The sequence below is a fragment of the Nerophis lumbriciformis genome, linkage group LG19 (assembly GCF_033978685.3).
Source record: "Nerophis lumbriciformis linkage group LG19, RoL_Nlum_v2.1, whole genome shotgun sequence".
Taxonomy (NCBI): Eukaryota; Metazoa; Chordata; class Actinopteri; order Syngnathiformes; family Syngnathidae; genus Nerophis; species Nerophis lumbriciformis.
In genome coordinates, this window is record NC_084566.2 from 5,925,295 (window position 1) to 5,952,161 (window position 26,867).

Genomic DNA, 26,867 nt, shown 5'->3' on the forward strand with positions numbered 1-26,867 from the left:
AATTCATTGCAGACCTGCTTTTTGGTGGTTCTCGGTTGACTCTTGATCATCCTGACCAATTTTCTCTCAGCAGCAGGTGATAGCTTGTGTTTTCTTCCTGATCGTGGCAGTGACAAAACTGAGGCATGCACTTTATACCTTAAGCTGCTTTGAAATGGCTCCAAGTGACTTTCCTGACTTGTTCAAGTCAATGATATGTTTTTCAGATCTGTGCTGAGTTCCTTTTACTTTCCCATTGTCGCGTTTGTAACTGAGTCTAGTGACTGCATCACATGAGCCCTATTTAAATGGGCTCAGAGAAGTCAACAGGTGTCGTCAATCATAATCACTCACATAAAGTTAAGAGGCCATGCCATGAAGCTAATTTGATTTGATTGTAACTTTTCTACATCACCAAAATTGACAATGTATGTTGCTGTATGTATACTTTTAACCCAGCAGATTTGGTCATATTTTCAGTCGACCCATAATAAATTCATAAAAGAACCAGACTTCATGAATGTTTTTGGTTCAAATGGAACCAACACATGTAAGTTTACATCATGATCTGTTATTAAATAAGGATTAAAAACATGAGTTAATGTTGCATTTTTTTTATGACACAAAGAAAAAAGTCTTGCTTGTCAAAGTCCATCAGCTGGAGGTCCGACACCGATTGTATCCAAAATAACTGACTGTCATTGGAGCTGGCGGGAGTGTTCCAGCTTCTTTCAAAGCTCATTTTGAGTTGTCGTTTCATCAATGTAGAGTGAAAAAAGCAGCATGTTTACGTTCAAACATACGAAAAGTCCAATTAGTGTGTTTAAAGCCAGCAAGGCAGTGTTGTTTTTTATATATTGAGCTTTGGAAATGTCATCAGATGAGTACAAGTCTCTGTTTAAGCCGGGTACACGCATACGCTGAGGACAGAGTTTTAAAAGTTATTCTCCTTGGCCAGCATTTGCAAAAGTGTGTGCTTTTAAGGACACAATTATGTGTTTGCTTGTGACACAGAGATAAGTATGCGTTTCGAAAGTATCCGTGTTTGTGCGGACATGGCCTTATTTTACAGACAGTCTTGCTTCACGTCAAACAGCATACATTCAGTGTTCAGCTTTATCAGAGAGCAGAGGTTTCCAACTATGACTCAGAAGGAGAGCTGATCAAAGACCAGAAGCTATTCTGATAACTCCAGCTCGCTGGCTAGCTTCCGCCAAGCTGAGGCAGAGTGCCAGTCAAGGCAAAGGGAACAAATACTCATGCCAGAAAAGTAAAATGGCAATGAGTTTGATAGATGAGCGATCAGACACGCTAGCATCGATTGGCATAGCATGTTTCGAACTGATTGTGTGAGCGACTGAGCGTGCGTGCCATTTTTATGTGACAATAGGAAGATTGGCAAAAAAAAGTTTGGGATCCATTGATTTAAGTTATTACAGTTCATGTTGACTGATAGTATCGTCCTTTTTTTCTTTTAGGAAAGGTGATTGGGAAGAGTGGAAAACTGATCCAAGAAGTGGTTGATAAATCGGGTGTGGTGCGGGTTCGTATTGAGCCAGAGAATGACAAAAAGCCCTCAGCGACATCGGTAACGGTGGCAGCGGCAGCAGCAGCAGCTGCAGCATCATCAGGAGGAGATGAGGTGATTCAGAAAGAAACATTGCACATGTTGCCTAGTTGTTCCACTTTACATGATAAGACAATAATTTTCATATAAAAAAATAATGGTGACTGGTGTTGGAAGTAAAATATTACTAAAGGCCAGTTTTACTTTTGTAGTGATTGTTGTCCATTCAGTCTTAAATCACACACTTCTGTACTTGCACTTGACTTTTGAGTGTATATATGTATTTTCAGTGAGAACTAAGGCAAAATGCTCTGTGCTGCTAGTACCGGGATGTTGCACTCAAATTGCAAAAAGTGGTCAATGAGCAGATATGGACCTTACCACCGTTAATATAGTCTGTTACATAGCTGGGGTAGATAGACCAATTCCAGTGGTTGCAGCTCACAATTAAAAGGAGAGAAATAAAAGAGGAAGCTGGTAAATTTTGTGGTTGTCAATGACACGTCAATTCGGGACAGCGACCCATTGTCAAAAAGTGATGTCTTGGGAACTACTGTAAGTACATAATATACAAAGTGTAATCTACTGAAAGAGTACTGTACAGTATTTAACACCCATGTCTCACTTCATTTGACATTTGTAAGCTGCAATTTCTGGAAGGTGTCATTCTATTGTGTACACATTTAACTTAGGGTAAAAACAGAAACACACAACTCAACACAACCTGATGACACCTTGCAACTTTTTATTATGCATTTTGTCATTTTGTACATGCTGACACCACATTTAGGTTACGGAAAAAAGATGGTAGGTTATTTGATTGTCCCAAATGGTATCACCATTACAGTTTGAAGAACTTACTGAACACGTTTACAAATGTACTCGCGCATCGTACATTAATATACACAATTTATTTCACTTTATTAAGCGATATGTGACTAAAATTACTTTTTATGCAATTTTTTCTAGCTATTTTAAGCATTTTGTCGCATCATGGTGACAGGTGGGTGGAGACAACATTTTTTCAATTTTAATTTTCTTCCTAGGGATTGGTGCCGTTTGTATTTGTGGGGACCAAGGAAAGCATCTCAAATGCAACGGTACTGCTGGACTATCATCTCAACTATCTTAAGGTACACCAGAAATGCCCTACAGTGGTTTGACCAAAAAGGTTGATGATCTCATTTATCAAAAATCTAATAACCTTTTTAAGTTTTCTGATTGAATGGAACAAAACTACAGCTTGTTTTTTGAAACTCTATGCCCACAGGAGGTGGACCAGCTTCGTCTGGAGCGTCTTCAGATCGACGAGCAGCTGAGACAGATAGGAGGCGGGGGCAGTGTTGGAGGGACGGGCCCACGAAATCCTAAAGACAAAAGCTACGTGTTTGATAACGGCACAGGCCTTGGAAGAGGAGCAGGAGGGAAGCCCTATGGAGGAGGAGGAGGCAGAGGCAGCCGAGGTCGAAGAGGAGGGGGTGCAGCGTTTGCTTCAGGTGCAGTGACATTACTACTTAAGCATTGACGACCCTTATTTGGACTCCTAAATATTTTTTTGCAGTATGAACTAAATAAAAAACAGTCAGTTTAAATGTTTTTTTATTTGTGTGCCTTGTCCACCAGGCACCAACTCCGAGGCATCCAATGCTTCAGAGACAGAGTCAGACCATAGAGACGAGCTTAGCGATTGGTCATTGGCTCCCACTGAGGAGCTGATGACAGGAGGTGGAACCTTGCCCAGACGGACGGACGGGAGGAGGAGAGGAGGTGGAGGGGGACCTCGAGGACGAGGGGGAAGAGGAAGAGGCGGATATAAAAGTGAATGATTATTATGTCTAAGTTATATTTTCATTTTTTGTGCTTTTGGCAGCTTCTCAAGACGTTCAAAACAGCGTTGTATGATGTGTTGTCTTTGGCTGTCTCGGTTAGGTGACGATGTACAGTGGAGTGACCCTAGGCCTCGTCATAGCAGAGACCCCAAGACGAGAGCACAGGAAGACACCCTTCAGGTAAAGTGCTTTAATAATTCATGGAAGTTATGTAGTTGTTCGACATTGTGTATGCTCAAAGTTATTTTGCTCTCAAAGTCAATTACATAGCACTTAAACTGAGTTGACAGTGACTAGTTTTTGCACAATCTTTGGCTCTACAATACCTGGAGTTGGGCATCGACGGGCACATTACATTCCGACTCTCCCGGAATCACACACATTTTTAAATGTTGATTCCTATTTTTGTTGGACCAGAAGAATTAGCTGCTACAGAGTTGGCTAAGTAACTAATATCCATACATTGTGTGGAGGCGCTGCTCTAAGACAGTAATCCTCCATTTTGGCAAATAAAGTGCTTTTCTTAAATTGTATTATCACTGGAAGACGAGGCTAAACATGTTCAGAGTTTCCCCTATATTGGCGGTGGGGGCATGGTTAGGGTTGTGGTCAATATGACATCTTCACATTAATTTGCTATGATGCATAATGTGTACATACATTTAAAACAAATTTGTGAATTTTTAACTCTACATTTATTTTTCTTACATAACATTGTTTTGCTCTATTTTTCAATTGTTGCTGCTTATTGTACAATGTACTTTGTTGAGTTTTCTCTTTTTTTTTTTTTTAGAGATTTCTCCAATTCTTTTAGTCACTTTAAAAAAAAAGACTGGCAACAAATCTAGCATCTATTTCTGGGGTTATTGGAGACTGTACTCGAGTTTAGAGACACTTTACGTCTGTCGCGCCATGTCCGCAACAAAAAGAGAGCTGCAGAGAGCCTGACGTCACACTTGTTTCACTGCTTTGGAGCCTTCTTTGTTTAAAGGGGAACATTATCACAATTTCAGAAGGGTTAAAACCATTAAAAATCAGTTCCCAGTGGCTTATTTTATTTTTCGAAGTTTTTTTCAAAATTTTACCCATCACGCAATATCCTTAAAAAAAGCTTCAAAGTGCCTGATTTTAACCATTGTTATATACACCCGTCCATTTTCCTGTGACGTCACATAGTGATGCCAACTCAAACAAACATGGTGCATAGAACAGCAAGCTATAGCGACATTAGCTCGGATTCAGACTCGGATTTCAGCGGCTTAAGCGATTCAACAGATTACGCATGTATTGAAACGGATGGTTGTAGTGTGGAGGCAGGTAGCGAAAACGAAATTGAAGAAGAAACTGAAGCTATTGAGCCATATCTGTTTGAACCGTATGCAAGCGAAACCGACGAAAACGACACGACAGCCAGCGACACGGGAGAAACCGAGGACGAATTCGGCGATCGCCTTCTAACCAACGATTGGTATGTGTTTGTTTGGCATTAAAGGAAACTAACAACTATGAACTAGGTTTACAGCATATGAAATACATTTGGCAACAACATGCACTTTGAGAGTGCAGACAGCCCAATTTTCATCAATTAATATATTCTGTAGACATACCCTCATCCGCGCTCTTTTCCTGAAAGCTGATCTGTCCAGTTTTGGAGTTGATGACAGCAGGCCAGGGAAGCTAGGGTCGATATTCTTCTCTTGATCATCTTCGGTGGCATAAGGGACGGTGTGAGCCTAGACATCCAGGGGGTTTAGCTCGCTCGTCTGCGGGAACAAACTGCCGCCATTGCTTGCCGTGCTACCGAGGTCCTTTGTCCCTGAATTGCTCACACACTCCGGCAGATTCAATGGGGGTCTGGCGGCAGATTTCTTTGACTTTATCGTTGGAAATGCATCTGCTTTGAGTGTCGCAGGATATCCACACATTCTTGCCATCTCTGTCGTAGCATAGCTTTCGTCGGTAAAGTGTGCGGAACAAACGTCCAATTTCTTGCCACTTTCGCATCTTTGGGCTACTGGTGCAACTTGAATCCGTCCCTGTTCGTGTTGTTACACCCTCCGACAACACACCGACGAGGCATGATGTCTCGAAGGTACGGAAAACTGTCGAAAAAACGGAAAATAACAGAGCTGATTTGACTCGGTGTTTGAGAAAATGGCGGATTGCTTCCCGATGTGACGTCACAACGTGACGTCATCGCTCCGAGAGCGAATAATAGAAAGGCGTTTAATTCGCCAAAATTCACCCATTTAGAGTTCGGAAATCGGTTAAAAAAATATATGGTCTTTTTTCTGCAACATCAAGGTATATATTGACGCTTACATAGGTCTGGTGATAATGTTCCCCTTTAAAAGCCGCCAATGTAATCTTAAATTTTGAAGATTGCTGTCCACCGGTATATCTTGGATACATTAAAGTACGTCCACTTCGCGGTCATGCTGCCTCTGCTCCAGACAACCCCGTGCATATTGCTTACGTCGTCACATTTGGTTTCGGCAGTTCCGTTCTTCCATCCATCCATCCATCTTCTTCCGCTTATCCGAGGTCGGGTCGCGGGGGCAGCAGCTTAAGCAGGGAAGCCCAGACTTCCCTCTCCCCAGCCACTTCGTCCAGCTCCTCCCGGGGGATCCCGAGGCGTTCCCAGGCCAGCCGGGAGAGATAGTCTTCCCAGCGTGTCCTGGGTCTTCCCCGTGGCCTCCTACCGGTCGGACGTGCCCGAAACACCTTCCTAGGGAGGCGTTCGGGTGGCATCCTGACCAGATGCCCGAACCACCTCATCTGGCTCCTCTCGATGTGGAGGAGCAGCGGCTTTTCTTTGAGCTCCCCCCAAATGACAGAGCTTCTCACCCTATCTCTAAGGGAGAGCCCCGCCACTCGGCGGAGGAAACTCATTTCGGCCGCTTGTACTCGTGATCTTGTCCTTTCGGTCGTAACCCAAAGCTCATGACCATAGGTGAGGATGGGAACGTAGATCGACCGGTAAATCGAGAGCTTTGCCTTCCGGCTCAGCTCCTTCTTCACCACAACGGATCGATACAGCGTCCGCATTACTGAAGACGCCGCACCGATCCGCCTGTCGATTTCACGATCCACTCTTCCCCCACTCGTGAACAAGACTCCGAGGTACTTGAACTCCTCCACTTGGGGCAAGATCTCCTCCCCAACCCGTAGATGGCACTCCACCCTTTTCCGGGAGAGAACCATGGACTCGGACTTGGAGGTGCTGATTCCCATCCCAGTCGCTTCACACTCGGCTGCGAACCGATCCAGTGAGAGCTGAAGATCTTGGCCGGAGGAAGCCATCAGGACCACATCATCTGCAAATAGCAGTGACCTAATCCTGCAGCCACCAAACCAGATGCCCTCAACGCCCTGACTGCGCCTAGAAATTCTGTCCATAAAGGTTATGAACAGAATTGGTGACAAAGGGCAGCCTTGGCGGAGTCCAACCCTCACTGGAAACGTGTCCGACTTACTGCCGGCAATGCGGACCAAGCTCTGACACTGATTATACAGGGAGCGAACTGCCACAATAAGACAGTCCGTTACCCCATACTCTCTGAGCACTCCCCACAGGACTTCCCGGGGTACACGGTCGAATGCCTTCTCCAAGTCCACAAAGCACATGTAGACTGGTTGGGCAAACTCCCATGCACCCTCAAGGACCCTGCCGAGAGTATAGAGCTGGTCCACAGTTCCACGACCAGGACGAAAACCACACTGTTCCTCCTGAATCCGAGGTTCGACTATCCGGCGTAGCCTCCTCTCCAGTACACCTGAATAGACCTTACCGGGAAGGCTGAGGAATGTGATCCCACGATAGTTGGAACACACCCTCCGGTTCCCCTTCTTAAAGAGAGGAACCACCACCCCGGTCTGCCAATCCAGAGGTACCGCCCCCGATGTCCACGCGATGCTGCAGAGTCTTGTCAACCAAGACAGCCCCACAGCATCCAGAGCCTTAAGGAACTCCGGGCGGTTCTCATCTACCCCTGGGGCCTTGCCACCGAGGAGCTTTTTAACTACCTCAGCAACCTCATCCCCAGAAATAGGAGAGCCCACCACAGACTCCCCAGGCACTGCTTCCTCATAGGAAGACGTGTTGGTGGGATTGAGGAGGTCTTCGAAGTATTCCCTCCACCGATCCACAACATCCGCAGTCGAGGTCAGCAGAACACCATCCCCGCCATACACGGTGTTGATAGTGCACTGCTTCCCCTTCCTGAGGCGGCGGATGGTGGTCCAGAATTGCTTCGAAGCCGTCCGGAAGTCGTTTTCCATGGCTTCCCCGAACTCCTCCCATGTCCGAGTTTTTGCCTCTACGACCGCTGAAGCCGCACACCGCTTGGCCTGTCGGTACCTGTCCGCTGCCTCAGGAGTCCTATGAGCCAAAAGAACCCGATAGGACTCCTTCTTCAATTTGACGGCATCCCTCACCGCCGGTGTCCACCAACGGGTTCTAGGATTACCGCCACGACAAGCACCAACTACCTTGCGGCCACAGCTCCAATCAGCCGCCTCGACAATAGAGGCGCGGAACATGGTCCATTCGGACTCAATGTCCAGCACCTCCCTCGTGACATGTTCAAAGTTCTTCCGGAGGTGGGAATTGAAACTCTCTCTGACAGGAGACTCTGCCAGACGTTCCCAGCAAACCCTCACAATGCGTTTGGGCCTGCCAGGTCTGTCCGGCATCCTCCCCCACCATCGCAGCCAACTCACCACCAGGTGGTGATCGGTAGAAAGCTCCGCCCCTCTCTTCACCCGAGTGTCCAAAACATGAGGCCGCAAATCCGATGACACAACTACAAAGTCGATCATGGAACTGCGGCCTAGGGTGTCCTGGTGCCAAGTGCACATATGGACACCCTTATGTTTGAACATGGTGTTCGTTATGGACAATCTGTGACGGGCACAAAAGTCCAATAACAAAACACCGCTCGGGTTCAGATCCGGGCAGCCATTCTTCCCAATCACGCCTCTCCAGGTTTCACTGTCGCTGCCAACATGAGCATTGAAGTCCCCCAGTAGAACGAGGGAATCACCCGGGGGAGCACTCTCAAGTACTCCCTCGAGTGAATCCAAAAAGGGTGGGTACTCTGAGCTGCGGTTTGGCGCGTAAGCGCAAACCACAGTCAGGACCCGTTCCCCCACCCGAAGGCGGAGGGAAGCTACCCTCTCGTCCACCGGGTTGAACTCCAATGTACAGGCTCTGAGCCGGGGGGAAACAAGAATTGCCACCCCAGCCCGTCGCCTCTCACTGCCGGCAACGCCAGAGTGGAAGAGAGTCCAGCCCCTCTCGAGAGAACTGGTTCCAGAGCCCTTGCTGTGCGTCGAAGTGAGTCCGACTATATCTAGCCGGAACTTCTCCACCTTGCGCACTAGCTCAGGCTCCTTCCCCCCCAGCGAGGTGACGTTCCACGTCCCAAGAGCTAGCTTCTGTAGCCGAGGATCGGACCGCCAAGTGCCCTGCCTTCGGCTGCCGCCCAGCTCACATCGCACCCGACCTCTATGACCCCTGCTATGGGTGGTGAGCCCATTGGAGGGGGGACCCACGTTGCCTCTTCGGGCTGTGCCCGGCCGGGCCCCATGGGGACAGGCCCGGCCACCAGGCGCTCGCCATCGTGCCCCACCTCCGGGCCTGGCTCCAGAGGGGGGCCCCGGTGACCCGCGTCCGGGCGAGGGAAATCTGGGTCCTTTGTTTTTATCTTTCATGGAGGTCTTCGAGCTGCTCTTTGTATGGTCCCTCACCTAGGACCAGTTTGTCTTGGGAGACCCTACCAGGGGGCATAAAGCCCCCGGACAACATAGCTCCTAGGATCATTGGGACACGCAAACTCCTCTACCACGTTAAGGTGGCAGCTCAGAGAGCTAACTATCTAAATTGCTATTATTAGCCAACAACACCCAGAGCTAATTTACGTGCATGTGTTACGTATGTACATATGTACGTACGTAGTTACATCATTACGTAAGAGAAGCCGGAAGAGGGTGGATTATACTGTGTGAAATACATTGGAAAGTTGGCGCCCTCTAGACATCTTTGTAAATGTTGCAAACATCCCCTTTAAAGTACTGCTGTCTTCTATTTCAGGATATGCTGTATAAAAAGATTGATAACTGCATTTACTGTCAGATAGTTTGAAGGTTTGTTTTTTTCCTACATGGGCCAAAAGTGCACATGTGGAAGCTGCTATCTCGATTGTTGCTCCAATAACTTAAATTGGGTCAACAATACCACAACACATAATTTACAAGTCAGTGCAGTCAGCAGTGTCACAATGGCTCATAACTTGAGAGGCTTTGGATATTTCTCATTGCCCAGAGCTCAAACCACTCATAAATATTTTTGTGTGTCTGTATGCGGAGTAAAACTATGGAACAAACTGGACTTACAACACAAGCAATGCCAAACTATTAATCGATTTAAACTATTATACAAACATCGGGTCTAGTTCAAATATAGAGATGAGGGTCTTTAATTTGACCTGCTGTTGTACTCTGTCTCAAAGTGTTATTAACATGTTCTCAATGTTTCCTTACCATTATTGCTATGTTGTCTATTACCATTGTTGGTATTTTGTCTATTACCATTGTTGGTATATTCTTTATTCCTACATTGTTGATACAAATTATTGTTGCAGTGTAATAATTATTGTTACCTGTGGTAATGCCACTATGATACAACATTTGTATTATAATCCTTGAACAAAGTAACAGTGAAACTCATGTGAATAATCACTGAATGGAGAACTGGGGGTGGGATTAAATAAATTATCTTCTTCCCACTCCCTTTCAGGCAAAACTGGACAATCATGCATTACATACTATACATTACCTTTTGCACTATATTAATTTATATTACTATGTGTTGTCAACTTTGTACTTTTTTTTTATTTTTTTATTTTATTTTTTATGTCATTGCCTGAATGTGATGTGTCATTTGGGATTATTTCAGCTTTAAATACAACTGGCTGACATATTAAAGGGGTTCAGGCGTTTGTCTTTGTGAGTGACACTGAAGGTTTCGCTTTTCCTCAACAGTCAATTGGAATATGAGCCACTTATTAACCGTCCCCTTGTGTGATAGACAGCATGTCATTTATGGCTACACTTAGTAGTCTGTTCCAATTTACGCACTTTAACTTGTGCCTCAAAGGTAGTGCTATTCAAGTTGAATTGTAAATCAAGTTAAGCCCAAATAGAGATGAACCAATAAATGACAAACATTGCTGCTATTTACTCTTCTAAAATTAAAGGACACTAGAATTTTTTTTTACCGTATTCAAACGATATGTTCAGAAGACAGCAAATCTATACTGCTATACTTAAATTCAAGTTCACTTTATTTAAAGGTGCCATATGTAATAATGTGGCCAGAAATGTTACTGCAATCACGGTCAAAATTTTGTACTCCCACTCTCCATGACTTAGGTTGCCAGATACGCAGCCGAATCCGAATCGGAATCCTACTCCAAGGAACTTCAAATGGCAATTGACGAGTACTACACTGTTGGTTTCTCTTGTTTATGCTTCTTACAAGATGGTTTACTAAGTAATTATGCCACATTTTACTGATGTCGATTAGCTACGTGTATTTGTAAAGTTACGCAGCAATATTTTCGTCAGGAGTCAGGACAGATTGTTGGCCTTATCCTGCTAAAATATCTAGTTTGACTGCACGGACCAACATCGAAATAATTATATAGACTTAGACTTAGACTTAGACTTCGTTTTTATTGTCATTCAAATTTTAACTTTACAGTACAGATAAGAACGGAATTTCGTTACATCAGCTCATGGTAGTGCAGAATAAAAAAGCAATAACGTGCATATATAAATAAATAGGTTACTGTACAGATAAATATATTGCACTTTTTCATATGCATCCACGTTTATGGATGTATGTTATATTGTCTTTTTTTATTCCAGCGAGTTAATCCATTTTGGGGGGAGATGATAATATATAATATATTATATATCGCATAGGCCTATTTTGATGGCAAGCCAAGGCCAACAGTAAAATTACCGCCACATTTCGTTCAGCATAACTCTATATTGCATCCAACCTGACGCACTGCATTCTCTTCCATGTACGCACATCACCATCTTTCAGTGCAGAGTGCAATTCTATGAGCCAACCCACGTTACGCATAAACCACGTTACGCATAAATCATATAGCCTATTACCATGTTAATACACAAAGTAGAAAATCCTTACATGTAATGCATTATATTGTGCCAAGCAAGTACCACACCATATGTGCCTGATGCACATACAGTGCCAGAAACCGCAATTAGTCGTGCTAATGTTTGGAACGCATTTCCTCAGCGTATCAGCATATTGACAACGAAATAGGCACTGACACTATTGTATTTGTCGAAAATATATTTTGCCCCGTCAGTTGTATGACACATCGACATACAGGCTAACAGGCATATATATCCCCTGTTAGCCTATATGTCGATGTGTCATACCGGGCTAGCATGCTAACTAAGCATTACACTTGAAGCTGAGCATCACACTCAGCATTCGTTGCACAAACATAATAGCTTCGTTAGACAAGACCATAGTCTCAATGTCTCCATCTTTCAAAGGCATCCCCGTTACAAATCCTTGTTTTGTTCCTGGCTTTGTCATGAATAAGTTGAGAATTGTAATGGCGCCTTTTAGATTTACTAAGGTCTGACATGTTTAGTAACTTTACCAGTGGCAGTAGCCAGACGAAGGTGGCGGTGTGTAACTCGCAACCTGGATGTGATACACTCACAGACTTTCTAATTGGTCAAAAGGTGGAGGGCGGGGCATCCAAATGAAAACAATAACAAGATTTCGGGGCTGTAAATCTAATTTTGAAATGAGCATATCCCGGCTGAATTACCGTTATCAGTAATAAAGGTATTCGAAAATGACTTGATTTAGTAATGCCTTTTGACATATCAGAGCCATTTAATGATGACTTTACATGAAATTATTACATATGGCACCTTTAATATTGTCCTTTAAATATATTATAAATGGTTACTAAAATGTGAGGCGTTTAGTCACTTTTGTGAGGTACAGTAAATGGTGACTATACCAAGTTTTAATGTTCAAAGCAAAAAATCAGAATATAAAAACAACCTACTTCCCCTCACAGATTCGTGTGGATGGGAACAATGAACGCAGCGTGCAGCATTCCTCAGGAGGGAGAGGAGGGTCATCTTCATCACAGGGTGGCATCAGTGCCAGCGGTGAGGGCCCGCCACGCAATCACCACCGGCCCATCAGAGACCGAGGGATGAAGAAGGAGAAACAGGACGCTCCCCCACTGGTGAATGGAGTGTCGTAGATACGCCACTGGAGGACTTTCTCTCTTTGACACATATACTCAGAAAGAACACACATGCTCTCACACAAACACATCAATAACACAAAACACAACCGGTCTTTAACCATCCACAGTTACTTCCTCCCTCCCCTAAACACACTTTTTTTTTTTTAGACAGAAGGTTCCATTCCATCATAGGAGGCTTATTGTAGTGAAGACTGCTGCTGGTCTCCTTTGTCAGCGAACTGCACACTACAGTGTCAGTGCAGTGTCGAGGGCTGGTCCGGGACAATATGGATGTTTTTCTCTTGCAGTGAGAAAACAATGAAGCCTCCCGACCAGCAAACCTTCTATCAAAACACATCTAACATTCAGTTAAATGCACCGCTTCTCCTTTACTAGCGCATTAAGCAAGATGGTGACGCTGTGCATGCGAGCCTTCACTGTCTCCGCTTCTTGAAGTTTAGTACTTGTACTTCAACTTACTCGAACATTTTCCATGTGGTTAGGGCACAATGAGGGCAGTCTGTTTGACATGTTGGGGATCAAGGGAAGGGGCTTCTGTCCTCAACCCTGGAAGAGTTAGGTGGTAAAGTATGGGCAATATCTTACTTGACACATCAATTTCAGCTTCTGTAATTGCTTGTACTGTATTAAACTTGCAAAGAATTGTAATAAGTGACACACATACTAACAAAATGACTCTTTGTCAGATTGTCATCCTGCAGCAGGGTAAGAGTGTGTTTAAGACCCAGTGTTGGACATCTAATCCACACACTTGTCTTTGCTCCACCACCTGAGCGTGATTTTACGTGAGGCTCCTTTTGTTAGGCAGGGCAACATGAACACTTCCCAACTAATTTTCCCTGCTTAGACCAGTAGGCCTCTGTTCTCTGTGGACAACAGTTAACAGCACACAGCTGAAGTTGTGAACTTCAGTGTTGGGGAAAATCAGAGGGCTGAAATCCAACATAACAAATCATGGATTTCATAATGTCAGGGTAGAAAAAAACTTTTACTGAGTTAAAGCAGGAGATATTTTAGACTTAACCTCCAGGATCTGTTCTTAGTCCTATTAGCCTTGTTGAATAAACCACCCCTCATTCTGTGATTTAGGTTGGAGTAGGTATTTTTTGGGGGCTCTCATCAAGAGTCACACACATATTGTTTTGTCCCCAATTCCAACAAAAAGTGTGTTCAGTTGGCCTGTTTTTGTAGATCAAATCAGTCTCCCAATGTGTATGAGCCAACATAAGTCCACGGCACAGTTGTCACAATCATGAAAGTGGCATGAATTCCTGTTTTGATTCTTCATTTTACATTTAGCTTAACTGTTTAGAATCTTATGTGTGTACATAGTTCATTAGAATTGTAAATTACAACCAGTCATTACGTCGAACAAATTGTGTCAACATGCTTATGGCGTCAATCATTAACGATCAATTTGGATGCCACTTTTTCTGTTTGACATGGTGGCTGATGCTATTCAGCCGTCAGTTACTATGTTCCTTCTGATATCATATGTAACAAATCCTGGTGTGCGAATGTGTGTGCGCACGTTTAACCGTAAAGTTAACTAAACCGATTCAAGCCACAGCATAAACTCATTTGGATCCTTAAAGGGGACCAATGAACATTCTACTGTACATTTAACACACCTCCTTGTGGTCTAGATATTATCAAATATGCTTTGGTATACATTTTGCATAAATCATTCTTCACAGTCACATTTATAACCCATATTTTGTGTCCGATGCCCTATCCTTTCCAGTATCATTTATCTCATCAAAATGTACACTGTATATCTTGAAGATGAACAATACCACTATGTTTTTTAAAGTCACGCTCAGAAGTAAACTTCATAAACAATATATAGATTTGCCAGTCACAGCATTAGGTACACCTGCCCACTCAGAGATAATAAAAGAAACACAGCATTTACCCTACTCTACATGCTGCACGTTGGTAAAAATAATATTTTATAAAATAGTAATGTCACAATGTTGCTGTCTTTCATTGGAGTTTAGGGGCTTATCCAACTTGTACTTAGTGCACCATGTTGACAAAACAGTCCCGTGTAAAATGTTGGGTACAAATAAATATGGATGTATATATTTTAAAGACATCAGAGCAGGCGAGTTAGCATAAAATGAGAAGGACTAACGCTGGAGGCTCCAGACATCAGCGTTAAAGAGCAGAGCAGAGAGCATGAACTAGAAATGCTCACATTAGTACATCCGTCAATCTGTGATGTCACAAATGGCCCATTGTTTAAAACAGCGTTCAGAGGCATCTACAACTGTCTAAGCTCACGTCCAAATGAATGGACCGTATGATATGACGCTTTGACATTGTTTCACACGAGTTTCCCACATTGTAACAACTTGTCTAAGTCGGAAAAGAGGAACATCATTATCGGCCCCCTGTAATGTTGAGTCAGATTCACAGCTCCTGAGGCTTTTAATAGGATGTTTCTATCTCTGTGCCTTGGATTTATGCTATTGTTTGGCTCTTTCACAAGCACCTGACTGCTTGGTATTTTATATTTAGAACTTTGCAACACTAGTTTCTGGTTTTCTCCTCCCACAAGTCTTAGTGTCTGGTCTCATGGTATGTATTTCAATACTCGCAGTGCTTTTTTTCTGAGGCCAGTATTTCCTTGCCACTGTGCTTATTTTGTCAGAAGTATGGAATAATGGTGGTTTATTTCTCCCTAGTCCTTTACATTCTAACCGCAGCCTAGCTGCATTTTTACAATTAGCCTTTTCTGCAAAGCATCCAAAAGCGATTCTAGTAGAAATAACCTTTTTACTATCCATAGAACATCAAATAAATTGTGTTGTTTCAAGAGAGAGAGAGAGAGAGGGGGGTGGCATACTGTATATAATGATGTCATTTTTTTGTTTGAGGAAAAAATATTTGTAATATTGTTTCAAATGTGCACTTATCCTAATTTTCTCTCTTTTTTGCTGTTTGATATCAGTTGAATGCTAGATCTCTTGATAATAAACTTGCTGTAAAAAGTATCCTCCATAGCAGGGTTGAGTGACATTGATAGTGAAATGTTTAAAAGTGTGTTAGAATATAGGGGAAAAACTGAAAAAAAATGTTCCAAAGACTGTCAATTGTTGCAGTCCATTTACCATCGATCAGACTTAAAAATCTCAAATATTCCAGCCGGTGTCAACCCTTTGTGACTTGTGACTATGGCTTTGACAAGCAAATGTTTCCGCTCGTTCCCAGTCAGCTAAATACTCAAATATTGTCAGGAATTGTAGCAATATGGCAATTGGACTTTTCTTACTTGTTCAGTTCTCAATTTTAGATATGGTGTCACAATAGTGTTGACAACGTGGCTGGCAAATGGTCGTCCTTCTTACCAGTAGGTCATTGGCCTGGCTGGTAGCAAAACCATTTGTCTCATTCCACGGTAGTGTGGATACAAGCAATCTTTGGGGGAGAGATATAAGCAGACAATAAACAACCACCTCTGTTTCAAGGAGGACACAACACTATTGCGACTACCCACCGGGGACATACTGTAAATATGAAAGGTGGATTGTCCAACAAACAAGAAAAGTCTAGTTGCCTCCATTCAACCTTTGTGTATTAACGTGATCTGGATGACTGAGAATCTTATTGTGTTAAAAAATTGCTCGATACAAACCACTCATTTCCCAAAAATGTCTTGGGTTTCCATTCCAATATTACATAGTGTTTAACTGAATCAATAATGTAACAAAGATATTCCTCCAGTTTTCTAATAGATGAATAGCTGTCCACATCTAGATCTAGCAAGCCAGCACTGGGGAATAATACTGCGGTTCACAATAACAGTGACATTACCAACACTTCTTTCACACCCAGGAGAACGGTTTAAGTCGCTATGCTGCAACTGATTTACTGTACGGTTGGACTCCAGCCTTAATATATGATACACTTTTTAAAACCTGATGTCAGCTTTACTGCAACAGAATGAGTTGAATAGATTTGTGTGCATTGTTTTGTTTTAGTTGATAATACTAACAAATGGTGTTGCAAAAAAGGTTTGTACCATAGTTACAAAGAAAAAAATATGTTAAGGAGACGGCGAGGAAACTGTTGCATGCTGCCCATTTATCGTAAAGAACTGGAGGGAAGTATCTGTGGAAATTGATTCAATTTAAAGAAAGGAGTTTTATAGCATTCAATATTGAGGATGAGTACATGTTACCACGGTCAACTGAAGAAACTGAAAGTAATGGTGATACTTTCAAAGCAGTTTAAGCTTGGAAGTTTAACAAAAGCTGTCATTTCCTATTGATAGGTTTTTGCATAACAATTGTACATAAATGATGCCACTTAACTAAAGGTAGCAGCATGAATTGGAAGTCCAATGGCTGTCCACTTCCTAATAAAAACAAATGTTTTCACAGGACCACCATGAAGTAAACTGGATATGACTTTTATCACCTATCGATGCATTGCAGTTTTAAGGAGTCGATTTTGTACAAAAAGGTTGAAAGATTCAATTGACAGTAGGACTAAAAACGGTTCTCTAAAGGCTAGTTTGTATGAATGTATGCCAATGGTGTCAACCTACTAAGTGTACCTTCAACATTTCTAGGGAGTCCATTTTTTTACCCGCGACTCACTGCAAGCCGATTTCGATAGTTTTGGGTTAGATTAAAAAAAAAAATGTCTCAGATGTGAAGAAATGACTGATCTACAAACATGAGATAACGTGTAAACATTGGGGTGGACGATGTTAAAAGATGATTTTTAAGAAAACGGATGCATAATGACATGATTTGGTGTTGAAATATGACCATGCACCTCTGTCACAAGGTTGCATTTAACCACATGTTTCATGTGCAATCAGCGCAGGACGCAACGTTGACTTTTTGTCGCTGCAGCAAATGGTTCTTCTACTCTCATTCCACAATGTATTAATGCAACAGAAGTAAACTAGACACATTTGTTGTCTGTTTTAACACCAGAGCGTCAGGAAGAAAAAAAAAACAGATGCATAGAAAATGTGTACATACTTTAACCAGGGTAGTCTAAAAAGCTGTAAATCTTGTGAGCACTTTTGGGCATTTTTGTTTCTTTCCCTTTGTAAATACTACTAGCATTTCAGGTGTCTGGGTTTACATGTCTGGTTATAGTGCAATATATTTTGTATGCAAGCAGTTTCAATAAATAAAGGTTGATCTTCTGATAACTGCCTGGCCTTTGAATTCAACAGCTAGTTCACAAAGATAAAGACATTTTAACACTTGGTGTCACGGCCCGGGCGCATGCAAATGCGCACTCATCTGTAGAGCGCACCTCCAGGAATACACTTCCAGGAACGCGCCAGGCGCGTGTCCGTCCTGCTGCAGCCAGCAGCTGCAATCAATCACCGGCACGCAACGCACCTGCCGCTAATGAGAGGTCCTGCCTTCAAAAGCTTGCTCAACCTGATATCCGGCACCAGAACGTAATTCATCTGTTGGAGTACCGTAAGTGATATGCGAGCTCTATGCAGCCTTGCTCTCTCTCTCCCGTCATGTTTGATTGGTCCTGTGTCTTCCATTGTTGTCCTTCTAGTAGTCTTCCTTCGTTCCACATGACGAGCTGTGCGTCTCGTCTCCCTGTTGTTCCCTTGTGGTTCTCTGGCTGCCCCTTTTGGATTCTCAACCTCCAGCTTGGACACGGACCTTCTACGCCCCGCTTAGCCCCCGACTTCCTGCCTGCCTCACGGACATTCGAGCCGGCCTTTCTCCCCTTGACTCCCTCACCTCTCGCTCAACACTCCTGGTAACACTCATTAATTCCTACACATAGTCTCACACCATACACAGTCTTGGATTTTGGTCACACTCAATTCTCTAGTTGATTTAATATAGTATTGTTTGATTATTATATATATAGAGTGTATATATATATATATAATAAATACATAGAGCGTTACTACCCCTTGTGGTCTGTGCCGTCAACTCCCTCCCAGTACATAACACATGGCCTTTCATCACAACAATGCCTTGTACTTTTTATTATCAATGTTTATGTCCAGTTTATTCATGAACTGACTATTTATTCTGTTCTTTTTTTGCTTTTAACCAATTTATGTTTATCATATATCCTGTACTAATCTATTATTGCACGATCCCTGGGCTTGGGGTATTTGTGGGTTCCTCCCACCTCCAAAGACATGCACCTGAGGATAGGTTGATTGTCAACACTAAATTGGCCCTAGTGTGTGAATGTTGTCTATCTGTGTTGGCGATGCGTTGGCCACTTGTCCTGGGTGTACCCCGCCTTGCGTGCGAATGCAGCTGGGATAGGCTCCAGCAACCCCCGAGGGGGACAAGCGGTAGAAAAATGGCTGGATGGATGTATTTCTGTCAACTTTTACTCCATTAATTGTTGTTAGTTAATTAAAAGACAAATAACTTATACTGTTATATTTTAATTACAAAAATATATATATTTTTCATTTTCCATTGCAATTATTTTATTACTGATTTAAGCTACCTAGTTTATTTACAATAACACTTGTTTTAATATTTTCTCTTACAATTACAAATTGTGATCTGGTACATATTAAACACAGGAAGTGAGCAAATCAGTAATTGCTAATATATGGCAAAGACTAAGCTCCTTTTAGACATGTTGAAATGTGCAATTGTATGTGATGTACCCCATTGTAACCTTTTCAAGCATGTTAAAAATTAACTAAACCAATGTTATTACAATGTGTTTGAAGTATTTATGAATGAATGGCTGTGTTGAAGGGGAACTGTACTTTTTTTTTGGAATGTTGCCTATCGTTCACAATCATGATGAGAGACAAGAAAACAAAATGGTTTTTTTTTCCATTTTCTAACATATTAAAAATCGTCTCGTTCTTGGTGGCTAGCAATGCAGCTAATGGAAGCAATCAATTCTATCACTAAATCGCTTTAAAATGCATTCAAAAACCGTCAACAATTTAATTTACGTTCCATAACGTGTATAATAAACAAGCTGTAGCGACATTGTTATTGGGGTCCTGTCTAACTTTCACTTTATTCTTAATCTGTCCTGAGGTCATATAGAAACCTATTGTTTTAAATGGGTCTCTATTTTATTTATTATTATTACATCAGAGTTTGTGTATTTTATTGTACTGTTTCTGGCTGATGTTGGTGCTGTCTAACTTAACTTTTTATTGACTTTGTTGAATACACCATTAACCTGCAGATGAACAAAAACTATCTGGCACATTTACATTTTATATGTTCATTAATGTGCATTGTCCAAAGTAAAAAAACATAACAAATATTACAAATGGCGATTTCCTATCAAGAGTTTTATTATACATGTATGAACAAGCTTATCACTGTGTCCAGTAGGACAGGCGGAAGTTAAGTTGGAGAAAATTTGTTTTTTTTAAATAAATTATTTAATGTTTCTGTGCGGCCTGGTACCAAATGTGTCACTGATCAGTACCGGTTTTCGAACCAATGGTTGGGGACCACTCATCTAATTAGAATCTCATGGCATCAGAGAATTGGTCTTGAACTGGACGAGAAGCTACTGAACTAACATGAAGCAATTAGTGAAACTAGGCATTCACACATCTACAGAGCTGAATATATCTTGAGGCGCACCGAAAGAATCAATACTGGGACTAAATTGTTCAATTTCTATTCAAACCACATTTGTAAAGTTACAAAGGACCTAAAGTTAGTAGTATTTTCAGATGACCCGACTGTGATTTGTCAAGGAGAGAAAAACACAGAAGATAATACAAATAATAACAGAATAAATTAAATAGATGGTTTGACAAAAACAGACTATCTTTCAATCTCAGTAAAACTAAAATAATATTATTTGGTAAGAAATTCAAACACAAATACAAATAGACGGAGTAGACATTGAAAGGGTCAAAGAAATCACATTTTTTGGAGCACTAATAGATAATAAAATTAACTGGAAATCTCATGTAAAAAAAAATATGCAACATAAGGTGGCAATAAATATGTCTACAATGAATACATAAAATATGTTCCGGACCAGAAATTACTATATATATATAAATATATATATATATATATGTATGTATGTATGTATGTATGTGGGGAAATAACTACAAATATTCGGTCAGTTCCAATGATACATAATGTTGGTTATAGATAACACTCAAACCATTTATTCATTGAATGAAAAATATTAAATTCAATGACTTGGTGCATTTGCAAACAACTAAAATTATGTACAAAGCAAACTATAATCTGCTACCCAAGAATGTACAACTCTTTTTCTCAACAAAAGAGGAAAAATATAACCTTAGAGAAACAAACTTCTGTATGCACGTCCAACACTTAAAACCTTTAATATATCAGTATGGGGATTTAAATTATGGAATATATTAAGCAAATAAATCAATACTAATATGATCCACTTTAAGAAACTGTTCAAAGTGTTTACAAAGTACAAGGAAGAAGAATCCTGACAAACATCTTGAACCTCACATGTGACAACACATGTGACTCATAACTCACTTAACTATTTACTTTATTTATGTATTTACTTACTCATTCACATGTTTATTATTTGTTGTGCTGCAGATTGAGTACAAACAAATGTGTTAGAAATTGCTATGATACGAAAAGGGATAGGATCAAATAATCTCTGCTTCTTCCTACCCCTTTTCGGACATGTTGAAATGAGAAACTGGAAATGTATCATATTGTAATTGTATGTATCATGCCTGCGTTGGCGTCCTACTCCGGCAAAGCTGATCGTGACAGTATGCATGTTCCAAATAAACTAACATCATAACCACAAGGAAGTGTGTTAAATGTAGATTACAATCATCATAGGTTCATGAAATTGGTTCATTCTACCTTTTCTGTGGTTTCTTTCTGTGTTTTACATATTAAATCCTAGATAAAAATAGACTATAAATTAGGGCTGTCAAATAATTACATTTTTAAAATCTGATTAATCACAATTTCAAATTTGGATGTATGATGATTTTTCACCATTTATTACTTGAATATTTTAAATTCAGAAAAAATAATAATTTGGACACAAATGCAATTTTATTGTCAGAATGTCATACAAGAACATTTATTTGTTTAAAAATTGCTAACAGTTTTATCTAAAATCCAGCCAGGGTGAATGGAATTTATCCCAGGTGACTTGTGTGCTCGAGTCTTCCTGGTTGTATTAAATCCTCTGCTCATTATTATTATTATAATTATTATTATTCACAGTAGCAATGTGTTCTTTACCTTTCAGCCTTTTCTGGTGCACAGTGCAAAAGGCATCATTGGGAGGGAGTGTCACTATTTTAAAAAACATCTTTATGTGTTCAGTGTGATGAGTGCAATGTTGACTAAACACCACATGAGGGCGTTGTAGTGCAATGTTGACTAAACACCACATGGGGGCGTTGTAGTGCTGTGTGGCTTCACTGCCACACCATGAACCCCCCATGGAGATATAATGTCTGTATTTGCAACTCACTGGAAAAATAGTACTAATAATGATAATAATAATAATGTTGTTATTGCTACAAATAACCTTGTGTCGGGAGGCCTGCAATTGGAATTTAATGACATATTTATAACAGTGCCTTATTTTTCTTGCCATGTTTCTCAACACTAACTCATCTTGCAATTTGTGCTTTGAATCTCATTGCTTTGTATTCCCTTGGCTCCTTCTCTCCAGTCACTCAGTGTCTGACCTAGTTTTGGACAGCCTCCACACACACACACACACACACACACACATTCTTGTATTTGTTACCTTCTTGAGACCGGCGTAAAATGCCTCCCTCTTTAGGACCACCCTTTCTAGATGTATAAAGATTTGTATTGTATTTGTATGCACATATAAAAAAGCTTGTTGTGAAAAATGAGTTGGAATTTCACAAGAAAAAGGTCACAATTTCACAAGAAAAACTTTGAATTTTGGCAGTATCATAATAAATGTCGTCATTTTACTCAACGCAAGTCAAAATGATACAAGAAAAGCTGAAAATGTGCGTAATATTATGATAAAGGTTGGAATTTTATTCAATAACAGTCGCAATTTCACAAGAAAAACTTAAAATGTTGGCAATTTTATGAAAAGAGTCGTAATTTTACTTGACAAAAGTCACAGTTTTATGAGAACATGTTTTAATTTTTCCAATATTATAGTAATAATCAAGAGTTTTACTTGGTAGAATTATGACTTTTGTCATAATTTTACTCAGAAAATGTCACTCTTTTACAAGAACAACAACAAATTTGCAATATTGTGATAAAAGTCAGAATTTCATAAGACAAATGTCACCATTTTGCATTAAAAAGTAATCATTTTACATAAAAAAAGTCATCATTTTACGAGAAAATATTGCAATAATACAGAAACCGAAGGAATACGAGAAATTGTTCCCAATTTTATAAGAAAAAAGTCGACACATTGTGAGAAAAAGACTGCTTTTAGTTAATTTACTTGTTTTGAATTTTTTTGTTTGTAATTGGTTTTTAATATTCATTGTTTACTTCAAGTTATTACAGTATGTCTCTATATACATCCATCCATCCATTTTCTACCGCTTATTCCCTTTGGGGTCGCGCGGGGCGCTGGAGCCTATCTCAGCTACAATCGGGCGGAAGGCGGGGTACACCCTGGACAAGTCGCCACCTCATCTCAGGGCTCTATATACATATTTATTTAATTTTTTTTCATAAATTTTGGCCAAAGGGGGCGAATTTCAATGTCTTACACACACTTGTTATTTCATATGTTGACCAGAGGGGGAGCACTTTTAAAAGCGACACAGGGTCAATTTGAAAAATCCCTCCTTTTTGGGACCACCCTAATTTTGATAGATTTCACCACCAGGAAATCTGTCAAATGAGACATTCTCTAATAGATACAATGGTTTTTCGTATTGGGACCATATTTTCGGTCCTAACTTGTTCACCGGTCCTCATATGGAAGGCACTTTTCCTTGTTGATGTTTCAAGAAGGGTAGAAATACGAGCACACACACACACACACACACACACACACACACTGGGTAAACACAGTGTTTGATGCTTAAAACACTAGACAGTATGGTATTTTTTGTGTAAAGTTGAAACAATGACTGGATTGTGGCCACGCTTCTTGCATTCTGAGGTGAAAGGAACCACAAAACAACACGGCTCGGAATCTTAAAATTCTGCTGTGTTCAATGAGAAATGATTGTCTCCTCCTCCTCGTCCTCTCTTTAGGAGCCTGCTGTTTGTACTTGCTGAGTGTGATGCAGAGCAGTGCTGGCATGTTGCCTTGCGTAGACCACACCAAAATGCACGCACACACACACACACACACACACACACACACACACACACACACACACACACACACACACACACACACACACCCCAAAACAAAGACACGTAGGCTACACCCACTGCCTACGGCACATCCTCAAATATTATTCAGTCCGCATTTAGACTTGCAGCATCACTCTGCAGTCGTCTTAAAAACAGGCACGCTTTTTGCGTGGGCGACAGTGATGTCACACAAAGGAGTCACAGTTTTAGAGGGCCCGCCACCACACATGCTGAGTGAGACATTGGGACCATCTGGTCAATCATTTCTCAAGGCGAGGCGTAAACAGTAAAACGTGCTGCTGGGCACGTGTAGCAGCAAGTGCACCATGCATGGCTGTGCAGTGAGGACGGTGGGACACTAACACTTAATGGCACACTTGGTCTTTCACACAAGGCATGAGCACAATTGTCTGAAGGAGTTGCTATTTAGTTTTAGGAAGTATAAATAATTCATCCCATATTGGGACACTTCAGCTTGCTTAAGGAAGTCGGTCTTTTGGGCTCATCAGTAATAATGATGAGACAGCATACAATGCAGAGGTCCAACAGCTGGCTTCATGGTGTGCTAACAATAACTTGGTTCTTAACACTAACAAAACCAAAGAACTAATTGTAGACTTCCGCAGGAAAGGGCAGAACAAACACCCTCCACTTTTAATTAATAACAATCTCGTAGAAAGGGTCAAGCATTTCAAATTCTTAGGGGTGAACATAACAGAAGATCTAGGCTGGGACATTAACACTGCTTCTACAGTTGGAAAGGCCCAACAACGTCTTTTTTTTTTGAGGAAACTAAAATGCGCAAACATTCCGCAGAAATCAATGGTAAACTTTTACAACTGTGCCATCAGCAGTGTCCTCACTTACGGATTTTTAGTGTGGTTTGCTAGCTGCACTAAAGCGAACCAACAGGCGAGTGGTTAAAGCGGCGGGGGAAATTATAAGGACGATACTCCCAGAGATGAGTGCCATGTACACAACTCGCTGCCTAAAGCGAGTACACAATATCCTGAAGGACAGATACCACCCAGCACATGGCCTCTTCAACCTGCTACCCTCTGGAAGGAGGTATAGATCGATTTGCGCCAGGACCACCAGAATGTCTCACAGTCTGTATCCCCAGGCTGTGAGACTGCTAAATGAACAGCCTGCCCCTTTGCTGCCCCGGACCATCTTATTACCTCACTCTTCACCACCTCAATAATTGTGCTCTGGACATTGCATTGCTGCAACATCAACGTAACACCCATCAGACATCTGACTGTTCCCACCCCCACGTCCCTCTCATCGCGATCTTACTGACAATGCTAAAATGTAAACTATTGTCAACCTGCACATCATTGCAGTTTCTATGCCGCTGGACAAAGCTCAAACAAAATCTCGTTGACATGTATGACTTAAGTGTTATTATGACAATGACAATAAAGGAATTGATTGATTTTATTTTCCGAGCAACACGTTTAATAACCTGGTTAAAGCAACATCATCATTGGTGATCACTCGAAGCGAGTATGATAGTCCTCCTGTTGGTGAGTCTGGTCATCTGTGAGTCCTCAGGTGGCTGTAGAGGCCAAGCCGTGATCCACAGACTCTATTGCAGTGGGGGCATATGTGCGTGATTGTCGTGGTGGTTGTGGTGGTGGTCTGAGGAGCTGTTTTGGTAGTGGATCTCTCCTTTCTTTGTTGCCTCTTGGTTTCCGCGGCACGGTGGAGGTCCTTTTCTAATTGGGCTGTGCCTTCATGGACCATCCTGCTCCACAAAACCCTCTGGTGGGCAGCCTCCTCCCAGGTGTTGAGGTTGAAGCAGTATTTCCTCAGGTGGATTTTGAGGTTATCTTTATACCGCTTCTTCTGCCCCCCTTGGGTGCGTTGTCCTTCCGTCAGTTGTCCGTACAACATCTGTTTTGGAAAGCGACTGTCTGGCATGCGAATTACATGGCCTGTCCATCGCAGCTGGTGTCGAATGACAGTTGTAGTGATACTGGGCATGTTAGCTTCCTTCAGAACACTAATGTTGGTACGCCTATCTTCCCAGCTGATCCTGAGGATCTTGCGGAGACATCGCTGGTGGTACTGCTCCAGAGCCTTCAGGTGTCTGCTGTAGGTGGTCCAACTATCAGCCTGGTAGAGCAGAGTGGGCAGAACTACAGCTTGATATACAAGAAGCTTGATGTTGGTCTGGTTAAAGCAACATAGTGTGGATATAACCATCACATACAGAACTTAACACCAAACATAAACAAAAACAAGAAAGTTTGATCATACTGATCTATACTGGCTCACCTGCACTGGCTTCCTGTGCACTTAAGATGCGACTTTAAGGTTTTACTACGTACGTATGAAATAGTAAACGGCTCAGCTCCATCCTATCTTGCTGATTGTATTGTACCATATGTCCCGGCCAGAAATTTGCGTTCTAAGAACTCCGGCTTATTCGCCAACACTCAAGGTTCCAATATCGGTCTTGTATTGTAAGTAAAAAACCCCTAATATGTATTGTACAGTCGTCCCTCATTTATTGCTTTTAATTGGTTTTGGACATGACCGCGATAAATTAATTTCCGCAAAGTAGGAATCCATCCATCCATCCATCTTCTTCCGCTTATCCGAGGTCGGGTCGCAGGGGCAGCAGCCTAAGCAGGGAAGCCCAGACTTTCCTCGCCCTTTAGTTTGAGCTCCCCCCGGATGGCAGAGCTTCTCACCCTATCTCTAAGGGAGAGCCCCACCACCCGGCGGAGGAAACTCATGTCGGCCGCTTGTACCCGTGATCTTGTCCTTTCGGTCATAACCCAAAGCTCATGACCATAGGTGAGGATGGGAACATAGATCGACCGGTAAATTGAGAGCTTTGCCT

At 41.7% G+C, this 26,867-nt stretch overlaps 1 protein-coding gene across 1 annotated transcript in view; it reads left to right on the plus strand.

Annotated features, from left to right (window-relative positions):
- The window catches only part of fmr1 (fragile X messenger ribonucleoprotein 1), a 41,598-nt gene extending 23,709 nt beyond the window's left edge, over window positions 1-17,889 (plus strand). Inside the window, exons 10-15 of the mRNA XM_061979653.2 lie at window positions 1,458-1,621; window positions 2,593-2,679; window positions 2,817-3,042; window positions 3,170-3,364; window positions 3,476-3,555; window positions 12,516-17,889. Of these exons, the coding sequence (XP_061835637.1) occupies window positions 1,458-1,621; window positions 2,593-2,679; window positions 2,817-3,042; window positions 3,170-3,364; window positions 3,476-3,555; window positions 12,516-12,707 (944 nt within the window). The 3' untranslated portion in view covers window positions 12,708-17,889. The remainder of the gene's footprint in view (window positions 1-1,457; window positions 1,622-2,592; window positions 2,680-2,816; window positions 3,043-3,169; window positions 3,365-3,475; window positions 3,556-12,515) is intronic.
- Window positions 17,890-26,867: the final 8,978 nt, after the last annotated feature.